We start from the raw sequence: 23,146 nt of genomic DNA, 5'->3' as shown, positions 1-23,146 counted from the left end.
AAAACAAAACCCTCCTGGGGCCTGAGCAGCATCAGAACTGCTCACAGCTTCTCACACACTCATGTCTTTTAAATAAAGGGCTTATTTTTAATTTATAGCAACACAAGACTGTAAAGCTGCCCCTTTCATAACTGCTTTTCAGTGAGTATTGAGCATTTTTCATCCCTTTGTCCCCGATTTACTTTTTTTTTTTAAAGGAGTTGATTTTAATTTACACTTCATGGGGCTGTGAGAACATTTTCAAAATCTACAAAGCCTCCCTCCTATCCTCAGATACAAACTAGATTTAATACATAGAAGCTAATCTTGAATTTTTAATTTTGTAACACACTGGGTCATATAACATTACATAAAATAAACCTCTTTCTCATTGATGTTTAAAATGTGGATGCTATATAGAAGTCCTGTCTGTTTGAAGCTTTTGTCAGTGTCCCTGGCCCTTCTGAATTATTTTTAATTTAAATGTGACAGTACAAGAGAAAACAAAAACAAGATAAATTTTCTCTGTTTGTGTGCCATAGTTGGCTGAGTGAAAATTGAAAAATATTTCCCCTCTTAAATTGTCAGGGCTAAGTATATGTTTTAGCCAGACATCAGGCAACTTGACAACAAGCAAAATGGACTCCTTTTTCAAGGGAGGTAATGGAGTCATTTTATTTTAATGTAGCCTTAGTGTTGATAAAATTGTGTGGTTTCTCATTAGTGACCATTGTTTTCAACTGGAGGAAAAGGACCTGACCAAAGGGTATCTTACAGTAGCCATATCAGATTAGCATGTAAACATCTTTGAAGCATGGCTAAGAGTAGTTCATGAAATAGTGCAGTTGGCGTATTTTGTAGTTTGCTTTGAAGGTTAATTTGTTACAAAATACTAGACTTCAGTTAATGAAAAGCATTTAATTTTAAAATAACCAGTCTCACTGCTACCTATTTTCCCCCACCTTTGGTAAAGACAGGACTTGAATTCTGCAAGAAAAGATCTGTAGCCGCTATAATGAGACTGTTCAGGTGACTGACTGCTTCACAGACCAGCAGCATGAGGTTGGCTGGACAAAAAGCAGTAATATGATTTCATGCCTTAAATAGCATATGTTTTTGCACTCGCCTCGCAAGATGTGGTCAAGCTGATGATGTAACTGGCCAGAGGACAAGGTGCAGTTAATTTGATTTATTGACCTGGGGTGAGGTGTAGCAGTGAAACCTTCTCATAGAGAAACCATTTATCTCAGGACAATTTCCTTTATAGCAGCAATTTAACCACTGCTGAGACTGTAGATATTTTATCCAAGATGATAAAAATGTACATCACATCTTGCAAACAAAAATTTGATTCTAACTGACAATTTAGTAATTCTTAAAGGATGGATTGCTGGACTCTGGCCTTGTACTGTCACATACCTGACATGGGGTTAATGGACCCAGCATTCTGCCATTTACATGCTAAAAACAAATTTGTCCACCTCAATCTGATGTTGTATACTTAAGGTTATGGCTTAAAATTTTACTGATCCCTCCCACGTGATATGGTTAGAATGGAAGGTGGCTCCACCAGTGCAAATCAGCAGCAACATCTGGGCGAGAAGCCCATTTTTTCCCTGAGCTGTGATTTCTTTCAGGGTGCTTTCAATGGATCTTGAGTGAGGCTTCGTTTTCGATATCAGTCTCTGGCTAGTAGTCTTCTGCTAAACTTGAAACTTTATCCTGTTTTTTCCATTTGATGGAAGAGACAAGGAATTTTTCTCTTATCCCTCCAGAGTTTTCTGGTTTTCAGTGGCAGCAGAAAATCAGAAATTGACATGATTCTTGACAGTTTCACCTACCAAGAGGACTCTGACTTTCACCAGTAAAAGTGACCAAAAGCTTGTTAATTTTACTTTGCTGGTTAGGAGAGCTGTGAAACAGTGGCAGTAATTGCTGCTGCTACTCTCTGCAGACTCGGGAAGACAACACTGTATTAGTTCACATTTGGAAGGTTATATTTGTAATTACAAAATCTAGAAGCTTGCTAACTTTTTAAATGAAAGGAAAAAATATTTTGGGCCCCCACCCTTTCCTCTTGCCACTAGTGACTGGATTTAAAAAAAAACACCCTTTCTATAGTCCTAATTGAAGCAAATCTGAAGTCTTTAGGAAGCAAATGGTTAGATTCTGACACTTTCCTTGTTGAGTAGTGATGATGTTTAGCACTGCTTAACTTGGTGTGTATATATGGGGAAATTGATGCAATTTTCAAATCTGATCTTTAGCTATTAAGCCTGGTATAGCACCAATTATTCTGTGCTCGTTGTGTGGGAATGTACCAGAATATTACATAAACACAGTAGTATAGTTCCTGCTTGTAGTCAAGGTCCTGATGATTGATGACTACTTTGTTTAGAAAATGAGATTTTTTGAAGCATTTTCATCACTTAAAGCACGATGGTCCAGTCAGAATTGCCATTGTTGCATTTAAACAGAGTAGCCCATTCTAGTTGTAGTTCTTATCTGACACAAGTTTAAATGTGCAGAAAAGCTTGATGGAATGGGGTGTCTAAATTTTAATTTTTGATATCTATCATTGTGCCTTTTTTCCTGTTAAAGAAGTGAAATATTGTTCATCCTTTCCATAGGCCTTTGATCCTTCTTTGATTTTTCCCTCCCCTTGCCCAGTTTTGTGAAAAAATTGCAGTAATTAGTTCCCCTCATCAGTGGGTTATCCTTGACATGCATAGGCATAACAAAATTTGGCATGCCCAGTGGAGTATGGCTGAGTTGTAGAGTTTGTGGGAAGTAGTAATTTTTCACTCACTTTCACCAAGTCCTGATTCCTTTGTGAACTTCAAGGACTTTAAAAAGCATTTACACTACTTAACATGCAAGTTTAGTGTGTTTAATTTTTTGTTACATTCTACAATAGTTTATTCCACTTTCTAAAAATCACTCTGGTACAGCAGGCTGCATTTTTTTTTTGCCACTTCAAACAGTCACTAATTACTTGAATATAACTAAAACTGCATACTGTCTTGAGAGAAACAGTTACAGTTCTGGTCCTTGTAGATGACAAAGGCTTGTATGAGATACATATTTCTAATCAGTGTAATACAAGTAAGTGCCATTTACACGGTTAATAAAAGGAAGATTGAATCTTTAAGCAAAATTAAGCTTAAACTGATTGCTCCAAACTTGATATTACTTGCTCTGTGTACTGAGCTGGTATCCTGTGAATGAGGGACTCTTATGTCATTGTATAGACTTACAGTACTGGCTGGCTGCTTGATACTGCAGAGATTCTCTTCTGCATTAACAATTTTTCCCACCATGTTCCTATTGTGATGTGTTGCAATACATTGCAGCCCAAGTGTGGGCTTGCATCGCATTGAGTACAGCAGTAGAAATGGGGAGGGAATCACATACATTTATTTTTTTTCTGTAATCTTTCACTGTATGTTCCTGAATTAGTTATACTTCACTTGGAACCTGTCTAAATTCCACAGCTGCTAATTAAAGGAAGTTCTGTAAATGTGACTATTTTTCCTTTTCACAGTTGGGTGCATTAACTTTATTAAGCTTTGAGGAGAAGCACCTCACAGACTCTGTACACTTCATCATTTCAATTCCTAGAGAGACAATACTTAAAATTTCTGTGTTAATTCCTTTCCTTACCTTTGGCAGACTGCACAACTGACTAGCAGAACTGGAATCAGCTAATGTCCAAATTTGTCAGATTACTTTTCAGTAGGTCTTCATTAGCATACTACAGATTTCTTGTGGGAAAGAGGATGTTAATGAATTGCTAATAGCTACTTGTATTAATGAATTTGAGGCTACTAGGCAATATTGTTTAGTGATTAAGCACTAGGCTGGGATCTAGGAATTCCTGAGTTCCATTCCTGGCTCTGTCACTGAGTTGACTCGCTATGTGACCTTAGGCTACATCTGTAAAATGGGGATAATAAATACCAGTCTCTCAGAGATTTTGTGGAGTCAGAATGGAGATAATTAGTTAATGTTTTGTACAGTGATTTGAAGATTAAAGTGCTATGTAAGTGCCAAGTTTTATTAATAGATGTTTGTAGCAGAGTTTTTGCCTTTCTGCTTGAAGGGAGACCATCAAATTAGAAATTACATTTTTGTGTGCAAGTTTTTTGGCCTTTTAACATTTCAGCCCTCCCCTAAGATATATGATCGAAGACGTTTAAGAAAAATCTTACTGTTTTCCCCCCCGTTTGTTTACTTGTGTATCTGACTACATTTTCTGTATAATCAGCTTCACCATATCCCCATGTATATACTCAGTTAAACTGTATATGCACTAAACTTTTTTATTAATAAGTCTCACCATTAATACCCCCTGTGCATCTCCACCAATGGTAGCAATAATGAGAGTGCTAGTATGAATAAGGTGCTGGTGGCTCTCAGAATTTTTAACTACAGTGTAATATGTAGACCAGCTTTAAGTAGGGTTAGACAAAACAGATGTTCAAAGAAATCTTTAGTGGCTAGTGTCAGGAATCTTTATGAAAAAAGATCTGATGTAGACAAAGACCTAATTGGCTTCCTGCGTGCAAACATCTTTCACACAGCAAATTGGAGAGAGAAACCTTTTTTAATTAAAAAAATGAGATTGCAAAAATCACAGATTGGCAGGGGGACTTAGGTATAGTTAGTATCTATTTATTTAAAATTGATTAGACAAAGTTGCCAACTAGCTTGCTGCATTTAACCTATTTCAGAGAGTGATTTTGTTAATCTATAAATCATGTATCACCGTTAAAGCTTTCACTTGTCATGTACTTTTGTTGGAATTTGAATTTACCTAATTATACTGTATGTGAAGTAGCTTAGATTTTTTTTAATTTTATTTTGAAATCACGAAATGTATACTGTAGGGCTTAGAACAGTGTTTTGGAGAAGAAAGATGTGTACTGATAATACCTTGAAATGGTAAACATTGTAATATTTAGATTTTTTTTAAATAGACAAAATCCTGTTCATTGAGATTGGAGATTTACCCTAATTTTGCTTGTCTTTCTCAGGTTGAAAGACTAGTATGAGGCACTGTCCTCTTTGCAGCAAACTGCCTCACCATTTGTTCCTCCTCTGATTGTTTTATTTCAAAATAACATGCAATTTATTAATTTGTGCCTGACAATGCTACTGCAAAGTAGCAGGTTTGTACAACTTGGATTTTGTCAAGGGGAGGAGCATGTGATAATGGTAGAAATGACTCAGTCATCTCATGAATTAGTCATTTCTGTATTATTAATCATCTCTTGAATAAAAAATGTGATTTAAGCTTATTCCAGGAATCCTACTGCAGAGGTTCCTTGCAAAGTGTATTTTAGTCACAATTCTGTTTCTTACCAGGCCGCTCTCTAGCACCAATAAGGGTATCATTTTCATTTGTCTATTTCTTATGGAAGCTGAAACTATTAAAAAAAAAAAACCCTTGAATTGTATTTTTTTTAAGGCGCCTTGGGGTATCTGCGGAGCAGCACATAGCTTGGTGGTGCCAGCAAACACCTTCACTGCAAATACTGCTTGCACTCCTCTTTCCCCCCGCCCCCCCGCCTTTCTCCCTCCTACTTCTGTATTTCTTACAATTGCTCTTTTCCCGATCTGGAAAGCAGGCTACACCATTTAAAAATGTGGGACTAGTCCAGGGGTCAGCAACCTTTCAGAAGTGGTGTGCCGAGTCTTCATTTATTCACTCTAATTTAAGGTTTCGCATGCCGGTAATACATTTTAACATTTTTAGAAGGGCTCTCTCTGTCTATATTATATAACTAAACTATTGTCGTATGTAAAGTAAACAAGGTTTTCAAAATGTTTAAGAAGCTTCATTTAAAATGAAATTAAAATGCTGATCTTACGCCACCAGCCCACTCAGTCCACTGCCAGCCTCGGGTTCTGTTCACTTAGGCCGGCAGCAGGCTGAGTGGGACCGGCGGCTGGGACCCCAGCTGGCAAGGGGCCAGCCAGAGGCGGCTCTAGCCATTTTGCTGCCCCAAGCACGGCGGCACGCTGCGGGGAGCACTCTGCTGGTCGCCGGTCCTGCGGCTCCGGTGGACCTCCCGCAGGCGTGCCTGCGGATCCTCCACCGAAGCCGCGGGACCAGTGGACCCTCCGCAGGGACGTCTGCGGGAGGTCCACTGGAGCCACCTGCTGCCCTCCCGGCGACCGGCAGAGCGCCCCCCGCGGCATGCCGCACCAAGCATGCGCTTGGCGTGCTGGGGCCTGGAACCGCCCCTGGGGCTGGCAGCCAGAACCCGGGGACAGCAGCGGGCTGAGCGAGGCCGGTGGCTGGGACCCCAGACCAGCAGTGGGCTGAGCGGCTCAGCGCGCTGCCGCTCAGCCCGCTGCCGGTCTGGGGTCCTGGCCCTGCTCACAGAGAGTGGGTACCTACCTTCTCCCTGGTTCAAGCCCATTCTGTTCCTCTCCCTCTCCATTGAGCTGAGGGTGGAAGTGCACTGAGCACAGGGCTGGGAGTGAAGGAGCAGGCTGGGGATTGGGTTGCAGGGTCTGGCCAGGAGCTAGAATGAAGGAGGGGGCTCAGGGTTGGGGCAGAAGGTTTGGGTGTGGAATGCTTACCTGGGCAGCTCCCATTTGGTGCGAGGGGTGCAGGTGGGAATGTGGGGGGGGGGGCGGTGCAGGAGCTCCCATTTGGTGCTCAGGGTGGGGGTGGGGATGTCGGGGGTGCAAGAGTCAGGGCATGGGGCGTGTGGGGCTGGGTATGTGTGGGGATGCAGGGTGTGTGTGAGGAGGGTGGTCAGGGCAGAGGGCTGGGTGTATGTGAGGGTGGTGCAGGGGTCAGGGCAGGGGCTTTCTGTGTGTGCGGGGGGTAGGGCGGGGAGTGGGGTGGGAGTTGGGACTCCGGGAAGGGGCTGGTGTCTGATGCTCGTGGGAGGAGTGCTGGGAGCGAGGACTCTGGATTCCTAGGTTTCCAGCTGGGCTCTAGTTGTTCGAGGGGGTTGGGAGCACACGGCGACTAGGGCTCTGGACTCCTGGGTTCTGCCCTCAGTGCCGGAGGGGAGCGGGGTCCAGTGACCTGGGGTGGGGAAAGAGGCGCGACCCAGCTGTTCCCAGGGTCCAGCAGGCGGCGAGCCGCAGCCCCTGGGCTCGGGTTCAGGCTGTGGGACGTGGCCTGCCCCAGAACAGAGCTGAGCTCATCTTGGCACCAGGGCTCCAACCCCGGGGCAGCCTGCCTGAGTCCAGGGAGTGGGGCCAGCCGTGCTCGGGGCAGGCGGGTGCATGGTGCAGCTGGGACCAGGACCCTTCCCCACTTACAGGCCTCACGGGCGCTGCAACTCCTGTGGGGCGGGGCTGCTCAGACTCTGTGGACACCAGGTAGTGGTATGGACACGCTAACCTGGAAACACAACCTCCCGCTGGAAGTGACGGAGGTCAGGAAAGCATGTGCAAATGCCAATGGGAGGATGGAGAAGAGCGGGCCAGGCAGGATTTTTAATGACATGCTGCTGCTGCCTGCTGGGGTCCCGGCAGCGGGCTGAGCGGGGCCAGCGGCCGGGACCCCGGCAGGCAGCAGCGTGCCATTAAAAATCGGCTCATGTGCTGTCTTTGGCATGTGTGCCGTAGGTTGCCGACCCCTGGACTAGTCTGTGGTGCATCTGATTTCAAGACCAATGTAAAATTCACTAAGATGGAGCTGAAGTGCACAACTTAAACATTTAGAACATAAGAACATAAGAAAGCCCGTACCGGGTCAGACCAAAGGTCCATCTAGCCCAGTATCTGTCTACCGACAGTGGCCAATGCCAGGTGCCCCTGAGGGAGTGAACCTAACAGGCAATGATCAAGTGATCTCTCTCCTGCCATCCATCTCCATCCTCTGATGAACAGAGGCTAGGGACACCATTCTTACCCATCCTGGCTAATATTTATAAATTTATAACTATTTGAATAGCTCAAGGGAATATAAATGAACAAACGGAGTTTACCAGTAGGTTTCAGTCATCCTTATATTGAAGCTTGAGCCTCTACTGTCATTGACTTGTTCTCACACTTCTTCAGAGTGTTTTAGACAGCTTGTGATGAGAAATCTTGGAATTCTGAGACTTTAGGGCCATCTTTCAAGATTCTTCAGAATCTAAGCTTCTGTGTACTTAACACTGGGTTGGGGGCCAGGAGCTTCCAATTTCCATTGCCATTTCCACACACCATGTCTCTTCATGGCTTTGGGCAAGTTGAGTTTACACAAGCCCTTCAAACAAACAAACAAGCCTCCCACTGGTGCAGTACTATTTGGTGCAGCTCCACCTATTTTAGAGTGGGTGTGCTACAACAAGGGTTCTCAACCTTTTTCTTCTGAGGCCCCCCTCAACATGCTATAAAAACTCCAGGGCTCAGCATGGAGATGAGGGACACAGGCCTGGGAGTGGGGCCTTGGGCGTAGGCATAGTTTGGCTTCTATTTTGGGTGGGCAGAGGCTGGTGGGGCTTGGGTCAGCTCTGCACAGCAGGGTCCAGGAAGGCAGCCCCATCTCCACCCCCTGACTCACCTCAGCAGGCCATCCATCCTGTCTGGGTTGTGTGTGTGGTTAAGCTCAAAAAGTTTGAAAATTGCTCAGGGTACAGGGAGGGGGTAGCTATGGCCTGTGTGCGGGCAGGGGGGTAGCTCAGGGTGCAGGGAGGGGGAAACTAGGGGCTGTGTGCAGGCAGGGGGGTAGCTCAGGATGCAGGGAGGGGATACTAGGGGCTGTGTGCCAGGAAGGTTCCCCTGTGGTCACAGCTCCCCAAGGGCTCTCCCGGACACAGAGCAGGGTCCCCCTGCCTAGGCAACTCTTACCGGCTGCATGAGCTGAGGAGCAGCCGCAACCCTGGGCACCAGCAGCAGATGGGGAATGCCGTGGCTGCCTGCTCCATGACACTAGCCAGAGCAGCAGCTCCCCACACTGCCTGACTCCGAGCTTTCCATCTCCGATGTGGCCAGAGGGTGGGGGGTCTTGGGGGTGGGAAGAGGAGGAAGGGGTGTGTGTGTGTGTGTGTGTGGAGCTGCCACCTCTTGCTCTGGCAATGCAGTGGGAGGGGGGCGCCGGGGCTCTGGCTTTCAGCCCCCCAGTGGGGGGCGCTGGAGCTTGGGCTCTGGGTTTCAGCCGTAGGGTCCCTTGGCCACCCAGGGGATCGTGGACCCTTCATTGAGAACCACTGTGTTAGAGTAAACAAGATTCCAGAAGCTGCTATATTAAACCACCACATATCAGATCCTTCCCAGAGAAGGTCTAGATGACATGATGGTAGAAACTGTCTGTGGCCTGGCTGCAGAGGTGTTAGTGCAGAAATTCCCCTGTCCAAAACAAGCTAGAGGGGAGACAGCATAAGGAACACAGTCAACCTGAAGTGGCTGCAGTTTTCACCAAACTGACTGAGACCAGTCTTGAAAAATATGCTTCCAAGTCCCCTACGAAATTAATTTTTCTGACCATGTCTTCCTGGCTTCTAAGCCCACACAAATATGAACAACGTACAGGGTTGGGAAGAGGCATTATAGGTTGTGCAAATTTCCCCCACCCTGAGACTGGATAATAGAAATTCTGTTCTGTTTAGGTTCTTATACTGCTCTTATCACTGTAATATCTCAGAATGTTCCAATAGTGCATTAAGCAGCGTGGTACACATTTGTCACATGTTTGTGTTCCCCTCTCCCCAGGAATGCAGTGGAATGTCTTGTTTTGGTAGGGTTTTTAAAATATATATGGTTTGTTAGAGAAGACAAGGTCAAGGAAATGTGCCTTGCACTTAAAGCAGAAAGTGGCATTTCTCCCATTATGCCTCCACTTCCAGCCAATTTCCAGTGGTCTCTAGACCCCGTGTAAAGCTCCTGGGATGTCAGTCTTCATTGTCTATTGCCTAGTGCTCATTGGCTCTTACATTGGGGTCCAAGGACGAAGACATCCCTCCTCCATCCTGCCCATCTCCAACTCCATTGGGGAATTGCAAGGCTTCCCCTCCCCCACCAGCTGCTTTTTACCTACTTTGAAAAGGGGGTTAAAGTGGTGGAAACTCCATTTCCTGCTCTGACTCATAGACTTTAAGGTCAGAAGGGACCATTATGATCATCTAGTCTGACCTGCACAATGCAGGCCACAGAATCTCATCCATCCACTTCTATAACAAAACCCTAACCTATGTCTGAGTTATTGAAGTCCTCAAATTGTGGTTTGAAGACCTCAAGCTGCAGAGAATCCTCCAGCAAGTGACCCGTGCCCCATGCTGCAGAGGAAGGCGAAAAACCTCCAGGGCCTCTGCCAATCTGCCCTGGAGGAAAATTCCTTCCCGACCCCAAATATGGCGATCAGTTAAACCCTGAGCATGTGGGCAAGATTCACCAGCCAGCACCCAGGAAAGAATTCCCTGTAGTAACTCAGATCCCAACCCATCTAACATCCCATCACAGACCACTGGGCATACTTACCTGCTGATAATCAAAGATTAATTGCCAAAATTAGGCTATTCCATCATACCATCCCCTCCATAAACTTATCAAGCTTAGTCTTGAAGCCAGATATGTCTTTTACCCCCACTACTCCCCTTGGAAGGCTGTTCCAGAACTTCACTCCTCTAATGGTTGGAAAGGTCTCCAGCCCTATGAAGAGGTAGGTAGGTGGGGGCGGGGAAGGGTTCAACCACCTTTTCTGCTTCTGTCCCTATAGAAGGGACTTGTGGTGGAGACCCTGCTGCATCTGGCTCCATGAAAGGTTCCTGTGGGTTTTAAGTATGTTCTGGAATTGTGATACAATATAGGATGTCAGGAGAGCTTAGCACAATTCTAGAACACAAATATTTAAAGCTGTTTCCTCTTCTAATTGTGAGGATAACCTTGATACTGTAAAATGATGCACTTTGAGTCTACAGATAGACTAAAATGACTCTGGCACTGAGAGGTAAGAGCTTCCTCAGTTTATCTTAATGTGATGTTGAATTTAGGTATTAGTCTGCTGTGTTGTGGAACCTAATTACCACATAGTAGTGCCTGTGCAGTTGGGGCTGATCTGTGTTCTGAAATTGTACTAGTCCAGTCTCATAACTCTATTTGTGAATCTGACTAAAACATGATTTGTCCTGTCCTTGTTGGAGAACTACAGCATTGTAATGTTGTCCTTAATACGGTAGTTATAACTTCAGACTGGACCTAGCTATGGGACTTGCAACCTGATTTAATATAAATACTTTTACACTAAAGCTTATTAAGTGTAGATCTATGTAAATGGTAAGTAACTGTTTTCTTTCTGTCTGTGAACTTAAGTTTTGAATAGTTATGGGCAGTAAACTTTGTAACAACAAAAGGAATTAGCTTATGAAGCACAGAATGACCCATCTTGTCTTACAACTTGTAGAAGGATAGTCCTTCACTAGTTAAGTTTTTGATTAGTGTTGTAAACCTGATCATGAACCAATAAACCCTTTTTAACTTGGTCAAATCTAAACCAATCTGCTTGAAACTTCTTGTGTGTGATCCTCAGTCAGAGGAAAAAATTGAGGGAAATGTCTAGGGCATCTTACCTGTGTGGAAAAATCAGTTATTTTTGGAGTGATATCTCAAAAATGACTTGACTCAGATACTCTATTTTGGTTTACTAATCTGAGGATTGATGTTTTAAGGTATTTTAGGGAGATTCAGAGGTTAGTTTTTGTTATTTGTAGGGCCCTAACAAATTCATGGCCATGAACACATCATGGGCTGTGAGATCTAGTATTTTGTGTGCTTTTACTGTATACTATACACATTTCACGGGGGAGACCAGCCTTTCTCAAATTGCGGGTCCTGACCCAAAAGAGAGTTGTAGGGGGATCACAAGTTTATTTTAGGGGGGTTGTGGTGTTGCCACCCTTACTTCTGTGCTGCCATCAGAGCTGGGTGGCCGGAGAGCATTGGCTGTTGGCCAGGTGCCCAGCTCTGAAGGCAGCGCCCCGTCAGCAGCAGCGCAGACGTAAGTGTGGCAATACCATACTAAGCCACCCTTACTTCTGCACTGCTGCCTTCAGAGCTGGGTGGCCGGAGAGTGGCAACTGCTGACTGAGGGCCCAGTTCTGCAGGCAGCAGTGCAGAAGTAAGGGTGGCAATACCATACCACGCTATCCTTACTTCTGTGCTGCTGCTAGCGACAGTTCTGCCTTCAGAGCTGGGCTCCTGGCCAGCAGCTGCCTCTTTCCAGCTGCCCAGGTCTGAAGGCAGCACCGCTGCCAGCAGCAGTGCAGAAGTAAGGGTAGCAGTACCGCAACCCCCCCCCATCTCCTTTTTGGGTCAGGACCCCTACAATTACAACACTGCAAAATTTCAGATTGAAATAGCTGAAATCATGAAATTTACAATTTTTAAAATCCTATGACAGTGAAATTGACCAAAATGGACCTGTATTTGGTAGGGCCCTAGTTATTTGGTATAGTAAGCTCTTCAGGGCAGGGACTATCTCTCACTGTGTGTGTGTTCAGGTCTTAGCATGATGGATTGGTTACTGCCATAATACAAATAATGAATAATAATGATTGGTTTTGGTCAACGTCTGAAAACATGCATGCACAAGATAGACTTCTGTCATCCTCCCCACTCACATCATTTGCATTTATGTGAAAGTGGGCACAGATTAGATTATTTTACAGTAAGACTAAATACTTAATTTATATGCAACAGGGAAGATTTACGCTTCCTTCATGTGAGATCAGTGAGATGATCCAATGAATAAGGGGGAGAAAAGTAAAGCTAGAAAGGTGAGTAAAGTTAGTGTTGGTTTTGTAACTGGTTTCCAGGCTTTGTGTAGGTTTTTTGAACTCCTGAGTTCACATCCTGAGTGATTGACATTCAAACGTTTGTTTCTTATAAACTGCAATGTTCAAATAATAGTTTAAGTTGGTCTGTTTACTACCATAACTATATCCTGTTGGGGTGTTTTTGTTTTGGACAGGTGGCAAGCAAAGGATTCAAATATAGGTAGGGACAAGTACAAGAGAAAAGAAAAATCTTTGCATAGCTTCTAGTTTTCTGAGGGGCTTGTGGGTGAGGGTACAGTGAAGGAATCCCTGCAGATCTTGCCAAAATTCATGGCAAATATTTGTAGTTCTTGCTGATACCTCTTGACTTCTGAGAAGCAGTAATTTAGAACTTCTGAAGTTGAAGACTTAAAAAGAAATTTTTTATACCCAGAATCTTGTGAAGAGATTCTCACTCAGCAACTACATTTTAACCGTTCTTTTACAAAGGACTGTTTTTTAAAGACTTGAAGTATAGAGGATGACTGATATATTTTCCCATGCATTATGAGAAAAATCTTAGTGCTTGTCGATGACTTATTTGCCCAGTTAATCTGTCCAACTCTTTCAGATGTGAAACCTTTTCACTGTCCATTGAGATGTTGATCTGAGGTTATCTGCCTAGTTCCTGGGCACAGAAATGGTGTATTGTTTTGTATACAGACACTTTAATTCTGAGAACTCCAAGGTAATGCTGTGCATATGAAATTTTTTTGGGGGGGAGGGGAGTGGAATTGGCTTCATCTCTGATGTATAACATTACAAACTACATACTTGTGTAATACATAATTTACCTAAATCTTATGTATTATAGTGTCTTCTCTTATTGAGAGACTATGCCACTTCAACTTCCTTCTCATCTTTCTTGGATTATTACAGCTGCATTGTCTGCCACTTTGGCAATATGTACAAATATACTTCAAAATGTGAGTTTTCACCACTACACAGGTCTTCCATTCCAGAGGCAGTAACTGTAGGAAAATACTTGGAAAGATTTGTTTACTATTTTACCTTCACTGGGGGGAAACGCAATTCAGCCATTTTCTTAGAATCTGTAGTTAAGTGGTTCTTAAGCACTTTTCATGTTGTGGACCACTTCTTAAACTAGAGATTTGCATGAGAACATCTTCCTTGCAGTGGCTGTATTGCTTGATTATATGAAATATTTGGTTATGTGAAGTACTTGCAGAGTGTTGAATGTAAAAATGAAAGCAAGCTTTAAAGCAATGGGGAACAGCTGCTGGCTACCATTTCTGTCCTCCAAACACCCCACTTTCTGTTCTGTCCCAAAAATGTGTAGTATTACACCAAAGAGAGGTTATAAACAGGATTTCCATTCATAAGGATAGTGTTGGCCAGCGGTTCTCAAACTTTTGTACTGGTGACCCCTTTCACATAGCAAGCCTCTGAGTGTGACCCCCTTATAAATATATTTTAAAGTGTTTTTAATTTAACACTATTATAAATGTTGGAGGCAAAGCTGGGTTTGAGGTAGAGGCTGACAGCTCGCGACCCCCCATGTAATCTTGCAACCCCCTGAGTCGTCCCGACCCCCAGTTTGAGAATTCCTGGTGTAGGCTAAGAGGTCTGGTTGCTTTAGAGTTTGATTCTGTCTTCCAGTTTTGGTGCAGTTGATCACAGTTGAAGTGGCTGAAAAAGGTATAATGCAGGATGCAGAGAGGGGGGTTGTTTTTGTTGTTGTTGTTGTTGTTTTTTAAAGTTTAATTGGTAAATAGCCTCTGGAAACCTGGACTGACCAAAGGGGAAACATTACTGCTTGCATATTTTAACTGCTTTGGTCACAAAAGCTCAATATCTATGGCCACCTAGAAATGTTCCTTGGCCCAGCAGTAATCCTTGGATCACTGCGAACCACTGCTGTAATAGTCTTGTATTCTATCAGTAGATCTCAAAGCGCTTCACAAAAGAGACAGGGAATAAAAATAGCCTGTTACAAAGTTAAACATTGTTTAAAAAATATTTCAATTCTGTGATGCTGCTATTTAAAATGCAGGTGTTACATGGGTATAGGTAAGTGTAGGTGAAAACCACACAGGCACTTCCTGACACTTGCTGAAAAATGTAGGATCTCATTTATTCAATTTAACTTTGATACACACCCTGAATTGAGCAAATGAACATCTGAAATCCTACATTTTCATTGCTTTTCCCTTCATGAGCCAGGACTAGAATCAACAGACATCTGTGATTGCAATATCAAATGTGACTTTAGTTTTGTGTATGTAAAACTAATACATATCCTCTGATCAGAAACTTAACTGTGATTAGCTCTTACTGCTAAATATCACTCAGTCTAAGCCAAAGCCCTAAGCATGATTCAGAAAGACTAATTCTCACTTTTACATGTGGGGTTTGTAAATGTGAGAAATTGCTGGTAGCAGGTATTTTACATGTGGCATAGGCGGTGGCTATACTCGGAAAACAGATTTTGGTAGTTGGGCAGATGAGAACTATGCTTGAGCAGTTCTCATAATCTTGCATATGTAATGTATTGTGCTAGCAAGTGCTTTTTGAAAACATGTCTGATATGTAAAGGCCCTGCCATAGTCCAACTAAATAAAGGACTATGGCTCTGAACCTGGAACATGTGCTATATGGCAATCATAATTTGACATTTCATCTGTTGGATGTGTTGAAATACCCAAAAACTGGAAGAGGTTTTTCTTTAAGTTCTTGTATTTAAGATTCAAGTCTTATAGGGTACTTTTGAAAATGTGACTACGTTGACTTCCTTAGGAGCAAAGTGTAAGTAGAACTATTCTTTTGTACTTTAATAAAAGTTGAACAGGTGCACTCTTCAAAACACTTTTACTTCTGGAAAAACTTCAGTGTTTTATTGGACCATTTTTCATTGTCCAACAAATGTGTATATACACTTCAACAGGCCTTTTATATATGATTGAGCATTTAAAAGGAGTCTCACACTGGGCAAATAAAATAGGAGCTATACAAAAGGCAGCTTACCTTTAGTAACATCCTACGTTCCCTGTTTTGTTGAAGTTTTGTGTTTTGAATAAGAACATTTCTTCCATTGCAGCCCAGCTGCTTCTTGATTTTGCAGTAGAGACATTATATTGTGTTTGAGAGTTATTAGTTGTTATGGAGACAGTTGTGATGTCACAAATTCAGTATTATGACTTCACTTCAGGGTCAAGTATTTATAGGCTTTTCTGCTGGGCTTATCAGCAGAATCAGGCATTTGTACATATTTTTGTGGTTTGTATATTTTAAAGGATAAAAACAGAAAACCTACCCTCAATCATCAGCCTCATTAAAAGGGAGTAAGATTATTAAATTAAAAAACAAACACAGTCATCCCTTACCTTTAAACCCTCCCTGTAAGTATGAGAAAGTAGGAGTCTTGCATTGTGCCCTGAATGTTAACGAGTTGGGGCTATTTCAGATCAAAGGGACGTCCAGGTAGATTACAGATGAGGAGAGAGAATACTTGGGACTCCCTTCATAATTCAAGTAGACCAGGATTACCTGAGTTGACAGCAATCCAGGTATTGTTGAGGTTGTGAAAGAGTGCAGGACACAGACCTGTTATCTTGTTCCTCCCAAGAGTTTCTTCAGTGATGTCTTGACACTCCTAATTCTGCTTTTTTCCTATCCAGTTCAAGAATCCTTCTAGTGCCACCAAAAGAGTTTGTACACACAGGGATTTAGACTAGTATAATTATGCCAATAAACTTCCTACGTAGACAAGCCTTTAGCATTCTGGTGTTTTTTCTGTCCTCATACTTCAATTTTTTACTGGATTGTACTCTTCCTTTTGTCATTTGCAGGCAGCAGAGCCAACTAAATTTGGCCTCTTTATCTTGCCATCTCCTCTGCTGCGTGACGATTGTCACAGGAGAAGCATTTGCTGGACTTGTTCCCAATTTTTTTCTTTCAAGCTATGGTCTAAATACAGAAGTTGTGCCTTTAAAAAAAAAAAAAAAAAGATTTAGTTTAGCTAGTATAATCCTCTGTGCTGAATGTCTCTATCTTTTAACAGCTGGGTTATTGGTTTAACTTGGCCAGTGGAATTTCAGTGTGTAGACACAAGCTAAGGGCTTGGCTACACTTGAGAGTTGCAGCGCCGGTGGAGGCTTTCCAGCGCTGCAACTTAGTAACTGTCCACACCTGCAAGGCACATCCAGTGCTGCAACTCCCTGGCTGCAGCGCTGGCTGTACACCTGGTCTGCTTGGGGTATAACGAGTGCAGCGCTGGTGATGCAGCGCTGCTCGTCAAGTGTGGCCACACACCAGCGCTGTTATTGGCCTCCAGGGTATGAGGAGATATCCCAGAATACCTTTTCAGCCACTCTGCTCATCAGTTCGCACTCTACTGCCCTGGCCTCAGGTGACCCGCCCTTTAAATGCCCCGGGAATTTTAAAAATCCCCTTCCTGTTTGCTCAGCTAGGTGTGGAGTGCAATCAGTGAATCTTTCCAGGTGACCATGCCTCCATGCACCAAACGAGCCCCAGCATGAAGCAATGGCGAGTTGCTGGACCTCATCAGTGTTTGGGGGGAGGAAGCTGTGCAGTCCCAGCTGCGCTCCAGCCATAGGAATTATGATACCTTTGGCCAGGTATCAAAGGCCATGCTGGAAAGGGGCCATGACCGGGACGCACTGCAGTGCAGGGTTAAAGTAAAGGAGCTGCGGAGTGCCTATTGCAAAGCCCGTGAGGGAAACCGCCGCTCCGGCGCTGGCCCCACGACCTGCCATTTTTACAGGGAGCTGGACGCGATACTTGGGGATGACCCCACTGCCAATCCGACGACCACGATGGACACTTCTGAGCGGGGTGGGGGACAGGAGGGGGGGGAGGAAACCGAGAGTGAGGGTACTGGGGTGGGGGGAGACACCCCAGAGTCCCAGGAGGCATGCAGCCTGGAGCTCTTCTCAAGCCAGGAGGAAGGTAGCCAGTCACAGCAGCCGGTACTTGGTGAAGGACAAGCAGAGGAGCGGGTTACCGGTAAGCGGCTTTTATTTTCAGGATGGAAATGTTTCGGGAGAGGAGGGGGGGTTAAGGCTGCATGCATGCATGCATGCATGCCTAGATGTGGAATAGCCCATTGATGTGGTATATCATGTCGCGGTAATCACCCTCGGTAATCTCCTCAAAAGTTTCAGCCAGAGCATGGGCAATGCGCCTGCGCAAGTTTATAGGGAGAGCCACTGTGGACCTTGTCCCAGTCAGGCTAACGCGTCTGCGCCACTGTGCCGCGAGGGGTGGGGGGACCATTGCTGCACACAGGCAAGCTGCATAGGGGCCAGGGCGGAATCCGCATTGCTGTAGAAGACCTTCTCGCTCTTCCCTGGTGACCCGCAGCAGTGAGATCTTCCAGGATTAACTCCTGTGGAAAATGTTGGGAGACTGTTCAGCGCAGATGCCCCCTGTAGCTGTTTGCTGTCCCCAATGCACAGAAACCCCTGCACAGCCCTGAAGCAATCAGTCCCCCTTACTCACCATTTCGTGGCTCCTGTTGGGTTATGTGTGCTCTGTTTGGTATGGGAAAAGTATGCTAAAGTGAAGACTGTAAACTCCTTCAGTGTGTGGGAATTACTGTCTGGATGAGATTATGAACAATGCTACCCCTGTTAACTGTTGCCATTTTTTGCCTTTCCAAAAGCGACCTTGACTGCTGGACTGCCCGTCTCCTCGACTGCATAGAGACTACAAAACCTCAGGAAGAAGCCATGAAAAACCAAGGAAGACATGCTGAAAGCAGTTATGGATCACTCTGCCACAGAGAGTAGAAACCTGCAGGATTGGAGAGAAAGGGAAAGCAGGATCTGCCAGAGAAACGCAGCGGCCAGGAGGAAAAGCACAAAGCAGCTGATAAGCATCCTGGCGCGCCAAGCGGACTCTATCCAGTCACTCGTAGCCATGCAGGCAGAGCAAAACCGTGCCGGCTCCCCCCTGACCCAAAACTTTTTCCCTTGTGCTCCAATGTCAGCTCCAAACCCCCTTCCCCAGCATCCAGGTTCTTACCTCCATCAGCTGCCTCCAACACCTGTACGTTCACCAACCAGCCCTGAGAACTACGACCCTTACCCTCTGCACTCAACCCCCATCACCATGCAGTATATGCACCCTGAAGTGCAGCAGTCATTGCACAGCACTCCAGACAGGACATATTCAAACCTGTGACTGTACAGTTCACCAACACACCACCCTGCCCTTTTAGGTTCCCAAAATGTTGTGTGTCTGTCAAGGAAGTTATTTTCTTTTCAATAAAAGAATTCTTGGCTTTGAAAACAGTCTTTATTATTGCAGAAAGTGAAAGATACCATAGCCCAGTAAAGAAACAGAATCCTACTAACATTGTAACCACTGCACTTCACTCCCGTGCAAGGCAGCAAACATTACTGTTGGCTTTCAGCCTCAAATTCCTCCCTCAAGGCATCCCTAATCCTTGTAGCCCTGTGCTGGGCCTCTCTAGTAGCCCTGCTCTCTGGCTGTGCAAATTCAGCCTCCAGGACTTGAACCTCGGTGGTCCATGCCTGACTGAATGTTTCACTCTTCCCTTTACAAATATTATGGAGGGTACAGCACGCGGATATAACCGCGGGGATGCTGCTTTCCCCCAAGTCTAGCTTCCCATACAGAGATCTCCAGCGCCCTTTTAAATGGCCAAAAGCACACTTCACTGTCATTCGGCACCGGCTCAGCCTGTAGTTGAACCAGTCCTTGCTCCTGTCAAGCTTCCCTGTATAAGGTTTCATGAGCCAAGGCAGTAACGGGTAAGCGGGGTCTCCAAGGATCACAATGGGCATTTCGACGTCCACTACTGTGATCTTCCTGTCTGGGGAAAAAAGTCCCTGCCTGCATCTTCCTGAACAGGCCACTGTTCCGAAAGATGTGTGCATCATGCACCTTTCCAGGCCAGCCTGTGTTAATGTCAATGAAACACCCACGGCGATCCACAAGCGCCTGGAGAACCATAGAGAAATACCCCTTCCGATTAACGTACTCGGATGCTAGGTGGGGGGGTGCCAGAATAGGAATATGCGTCCCGTCTATCGCCCCTCCACAGTTAGGGAAACTCATTTGTGCAAAGCCATCCACAATGTCCTGCACGTTCCCCAGAGTCACGGTTCTTCTTAGCAGGATGCGATTAATGGCCCTGCAAACTTGCATCAAAACGATTCCAACGGTCGACTTTTCCACTCCAAACTGGTTCCCGACCGCCCGGTAGCTGTCTGGAGTTGCCAGCTTCCAGATTGCAATAGCCACCCGCTTTTCCACCATCAGGGCAGCGCTCAATCTCGTGTCCTTGCGCCGCAGGGTGGGGGCAAGCTCAGCACACAGTCCCATGAAAGTGGCTTTTCTCATCCAAAAGTTCTGCAGCCACTGCTCGTCATCCCAGACTTCCATGACGATGTGATTCCACCACTCAGTGCTTGTTTCCCGAGCCCAAAAGCGGCATTCCACGGTGCTGAGCATTTCCGTGAATGCCACAAGCAATTTAGTGTCACACGCGTCAGGCGACTCGTTATCATCGTCGGACTCCTCACTGTCACTTTGGAGCTGAAGGAATAGCTCAACTGCTAAACGTGATGTGCTGGCGACACTCATCAGCAAAGTCCTCAGCAGCTCGGGCTCCATTTCCCACAGAAATCGCGCTTCACAGAGAGAGAATAAAACACAGCAAGAGACTCACAATGGCGCCAAACGTGGCTGGAAAAACTGTGACTGCTGGGATGTGAAGCGATGCACCACGGGGCGTTGGGACAGGAAGCGGAATGACCCGCACCCTTCCGTCCCCTTCCCACAACCCACGGCGCCACAATGGGACGAGGTGCTCTGTGGGATAGCTGCCCACAATGCACCTCTCCCAACAGCGCTGCAAATGTGGCCACACTGCAGCGCTGTTAGCTGTCAGTGTGGCCACACACCAGCGCTGTCCCTACACAGCTGTACAAACACAGCTGTAACTCCCAGTGCTGCACATCTGCAAGTGTAGCCAAGCCCTACGTATATTGAAAGCCAGACCAACAAGGGAGGAAATGCTTATTTCTTCTACAGCTAATCACTGCAGAGTCTGTCTGCATGACCTGTGTTGAGCAAGCATCTCCCATTTGATGGATTAGAACTAAATTACTTCATTCTACACACACTACCTGTTCTGATGAGGAAGGAGGGGAGGAGACTTCCAGAGCAACTAGTACTGAATCTGAGAAGAAGGCTATGGACAACCAGTGAATGAGATGAAATCTAATTAAAAGAAAAATTAGAACTTGGAAAGAGTAAGGAGCTGCTTCTGTTGTGACTTCATTTGTGGAAGTAGAGAAAGAAAATGAGAGCAAATCCTTGCTCATGTTTATCTCTACTTATCAGATATGATGAATATCCAGGAGCGAGTCAAATTCTGGCGTGTTGGGTCTGGAGTTAGAACATTGCTGATTGACGTTGCTCATCTGTGGAATGAGGCAATATTGGTCTGCTTACAGGGCACACTTCAAAACTCATTTATTTGGAAATGCTTCCCCGCCATATCTAAGGGCAAATCTTCATTGGAATGTTTTGCTGGCATAGCTATGCCAAATAAAAAAGCCCTTGTTGTAATTATCACCTTTAAAAGTACTTATTCCAGTATATTTTATGCTGGTTGGGGCACTAGTATATGCTATATTGAGATATCCCTCTTATTCTGACATAACTGTGAGTCTTCACTAGAAAGGCTTTGCTGACACAGCTGTATTGGTATAGCTATAGTGGCAGAGCCTCCTAATGGAGACGTAGTTTATGCTGGCATAAGGATATCTTTTGCTGGTATAGGTAAATCCCCTTTTCAAATGACATCCTCTCTATTGGCAAAAGGACTCTTTTTGCTGGTATAGCTGCGTCTACATGGAAGTGGGTGGGAGGGGGTTGCCGTCATAGTCACGTAGCTACACTGATAAAATTTTGTAGTGTAGACCTGGTCTTACTCTGTGGTAAGAGGATTTTGATGGGTTAATTATACTGGTGTAGTTAAACTGGCAAAACTTTGTAGTGTAGACTAGACCTTTGTATTAAAACAAGCAAGCATTGCTTCCTGGCAGCTAGGAAGGATGAAGAGCAGAATCCTCTAAGAAGGTCATTATAGTCTGTGTATTCAGATCTAATTTACCTGCTTAGTGTTTAGATATGGGCATTAGGAAAAAAAACAGGTGATTAAAGGTCGCTATCTGTATATGCATCTCAGCATTATCAAAATTACCAAGTAAGAATTCTATTCGGTCCCATGAAGACCAGGTCTTTCAGTCCCCAGCAGTATTTGAATCTGATGCTGCTGCAGCTCACAAGTGGCACGATGGCAGTTGGTGCAAAGACTGTTTGGGATTATGTGAGAACTGAAAGTTCTGGGCTGCGTATGATCGAGCAATAAACAGTGCAGGTTGTTCCTAAGAACTAAAAAGGAGCACGCAGAGGACATGGATAATTGAAAGTACACCTCTACCCCGATATAACGCGACCCAATATAATACAAATTCAGATATAACACAGTAAAGCGGTGCTCTGGGGGGAGGCTGTGCACTCTGGTGGATCAAAGCAAGTTTGATATAACGCGGTTTCACCTATAACGTGATAAGATTTTTTTGGCTCCCGAGGACAGCATTATATCGAGGTAGAGGTATATGGAGGTGGCACTGAAATAAATTTGTGGGAAGATGGCCAGAGACATTGTGCAAAGTTTGTGCGTAATAACATGTTAACAACACACAGAATGAGAGGACCAAACTGGAAGAAGAGTGGAAAAAGCAGAGATTTAGATTGTGTGAACATGGGTTCCCACTCCATTAAAAATAATCCCTTTTGGGAAGATTCTGTTTTAACTGCATTGTAGTTCAGAAATAGTCATCACATTAGTCAGTGTTATGGGTGGGAAGGAAGCATGTGCAGGATCAGTACAGACATAATCCCCTTTGGCTGTTAGGGGCATTTGGAATGGAGAGTGAGGAGAGCATTGGAGGATCAGGCATTTGACTCTTCAGCAAAGATTGCTTCCTTTCTTGATCACCACCACCAGCAGTAGGGAAACTAATTGAAATTGTCTTGGTTTCACACTGCTACTTGTGAAGCACAGTGTGAAGAAGTAAATAATACATCTCAAGCCTGTGGTCAGAAGGAGAGACACAAACGTTTGTGCAAGGAAAAACTAGAACCTGTATTACAGTTGCCTCCGGTAGTGCAAGTGCACCAGTTGATAACAATGGCTGTAAGTGCTTGTCTGAGCAGAGCTCAGGCATTTTAACTATTTTGTCATGTGAATCTAATGGCAAATCAGATTTTCTTTACATGGTGGTTAAAAATGGCTGAGACCTATTGCCCATTAGTGCTAATATAGATGCATTGGTTCTGCCAGCTGCTGCTATGAAGATTTCCCCCTATCCCCCGGAGTA

The 23,146-nt window shown here is 44.7% G+C and overlaps 1 protein-coding gene across 2 annotated transcripts in view; it reads left to right on the top strand.

The window, feature by feature from the left end:
• POU2F1 (POU class 2 homeobox 1) overlaps positions 1-23,146 on the top strand; it is a 235,728-nt gene that overhangs the window by 1,229 nt on the left and 211,353 nt on the right. The window contains exon 1 of one of the 2 annotated variants that reach the window (XM_045001981.1): positions 10,770-10,879. The exons of the other annotated variant lie outside the window; for it this stretch is intronic. Within the exon in view, the coding sequence (XP_044857916.1) occupies positions 10,861-10,879 (19 nt within the window). The 5' untranslated portion in view covers positions 10,770-10,860. Of the gene's footprint in view, positions 1-10,769; positions 10,880-23,146 lie in introns of those variants that run through there. 2 annotated transcript variants of the gene reach the window in all.

Source organism: Mauremys mutica, chromosome 1 (genome assembly GCF_020497125.1).
Source record: "Mauremys mutica isolate MM-2020 ecotype Southern chromosome 1, ASM2049712v1, whole genome shotgun sequence".
Classification (NCBI taxonomy): Eukaryota; Metazoa; Chordata; order Testudines; family Geoemydidae; genus Mauremys; species Mauremys mutica.
The sequence above is the reverse complement of the archived record's forward strand: the minus strand, read 5'-3'. Positions and strand labels throughout refer to the sequence as shown.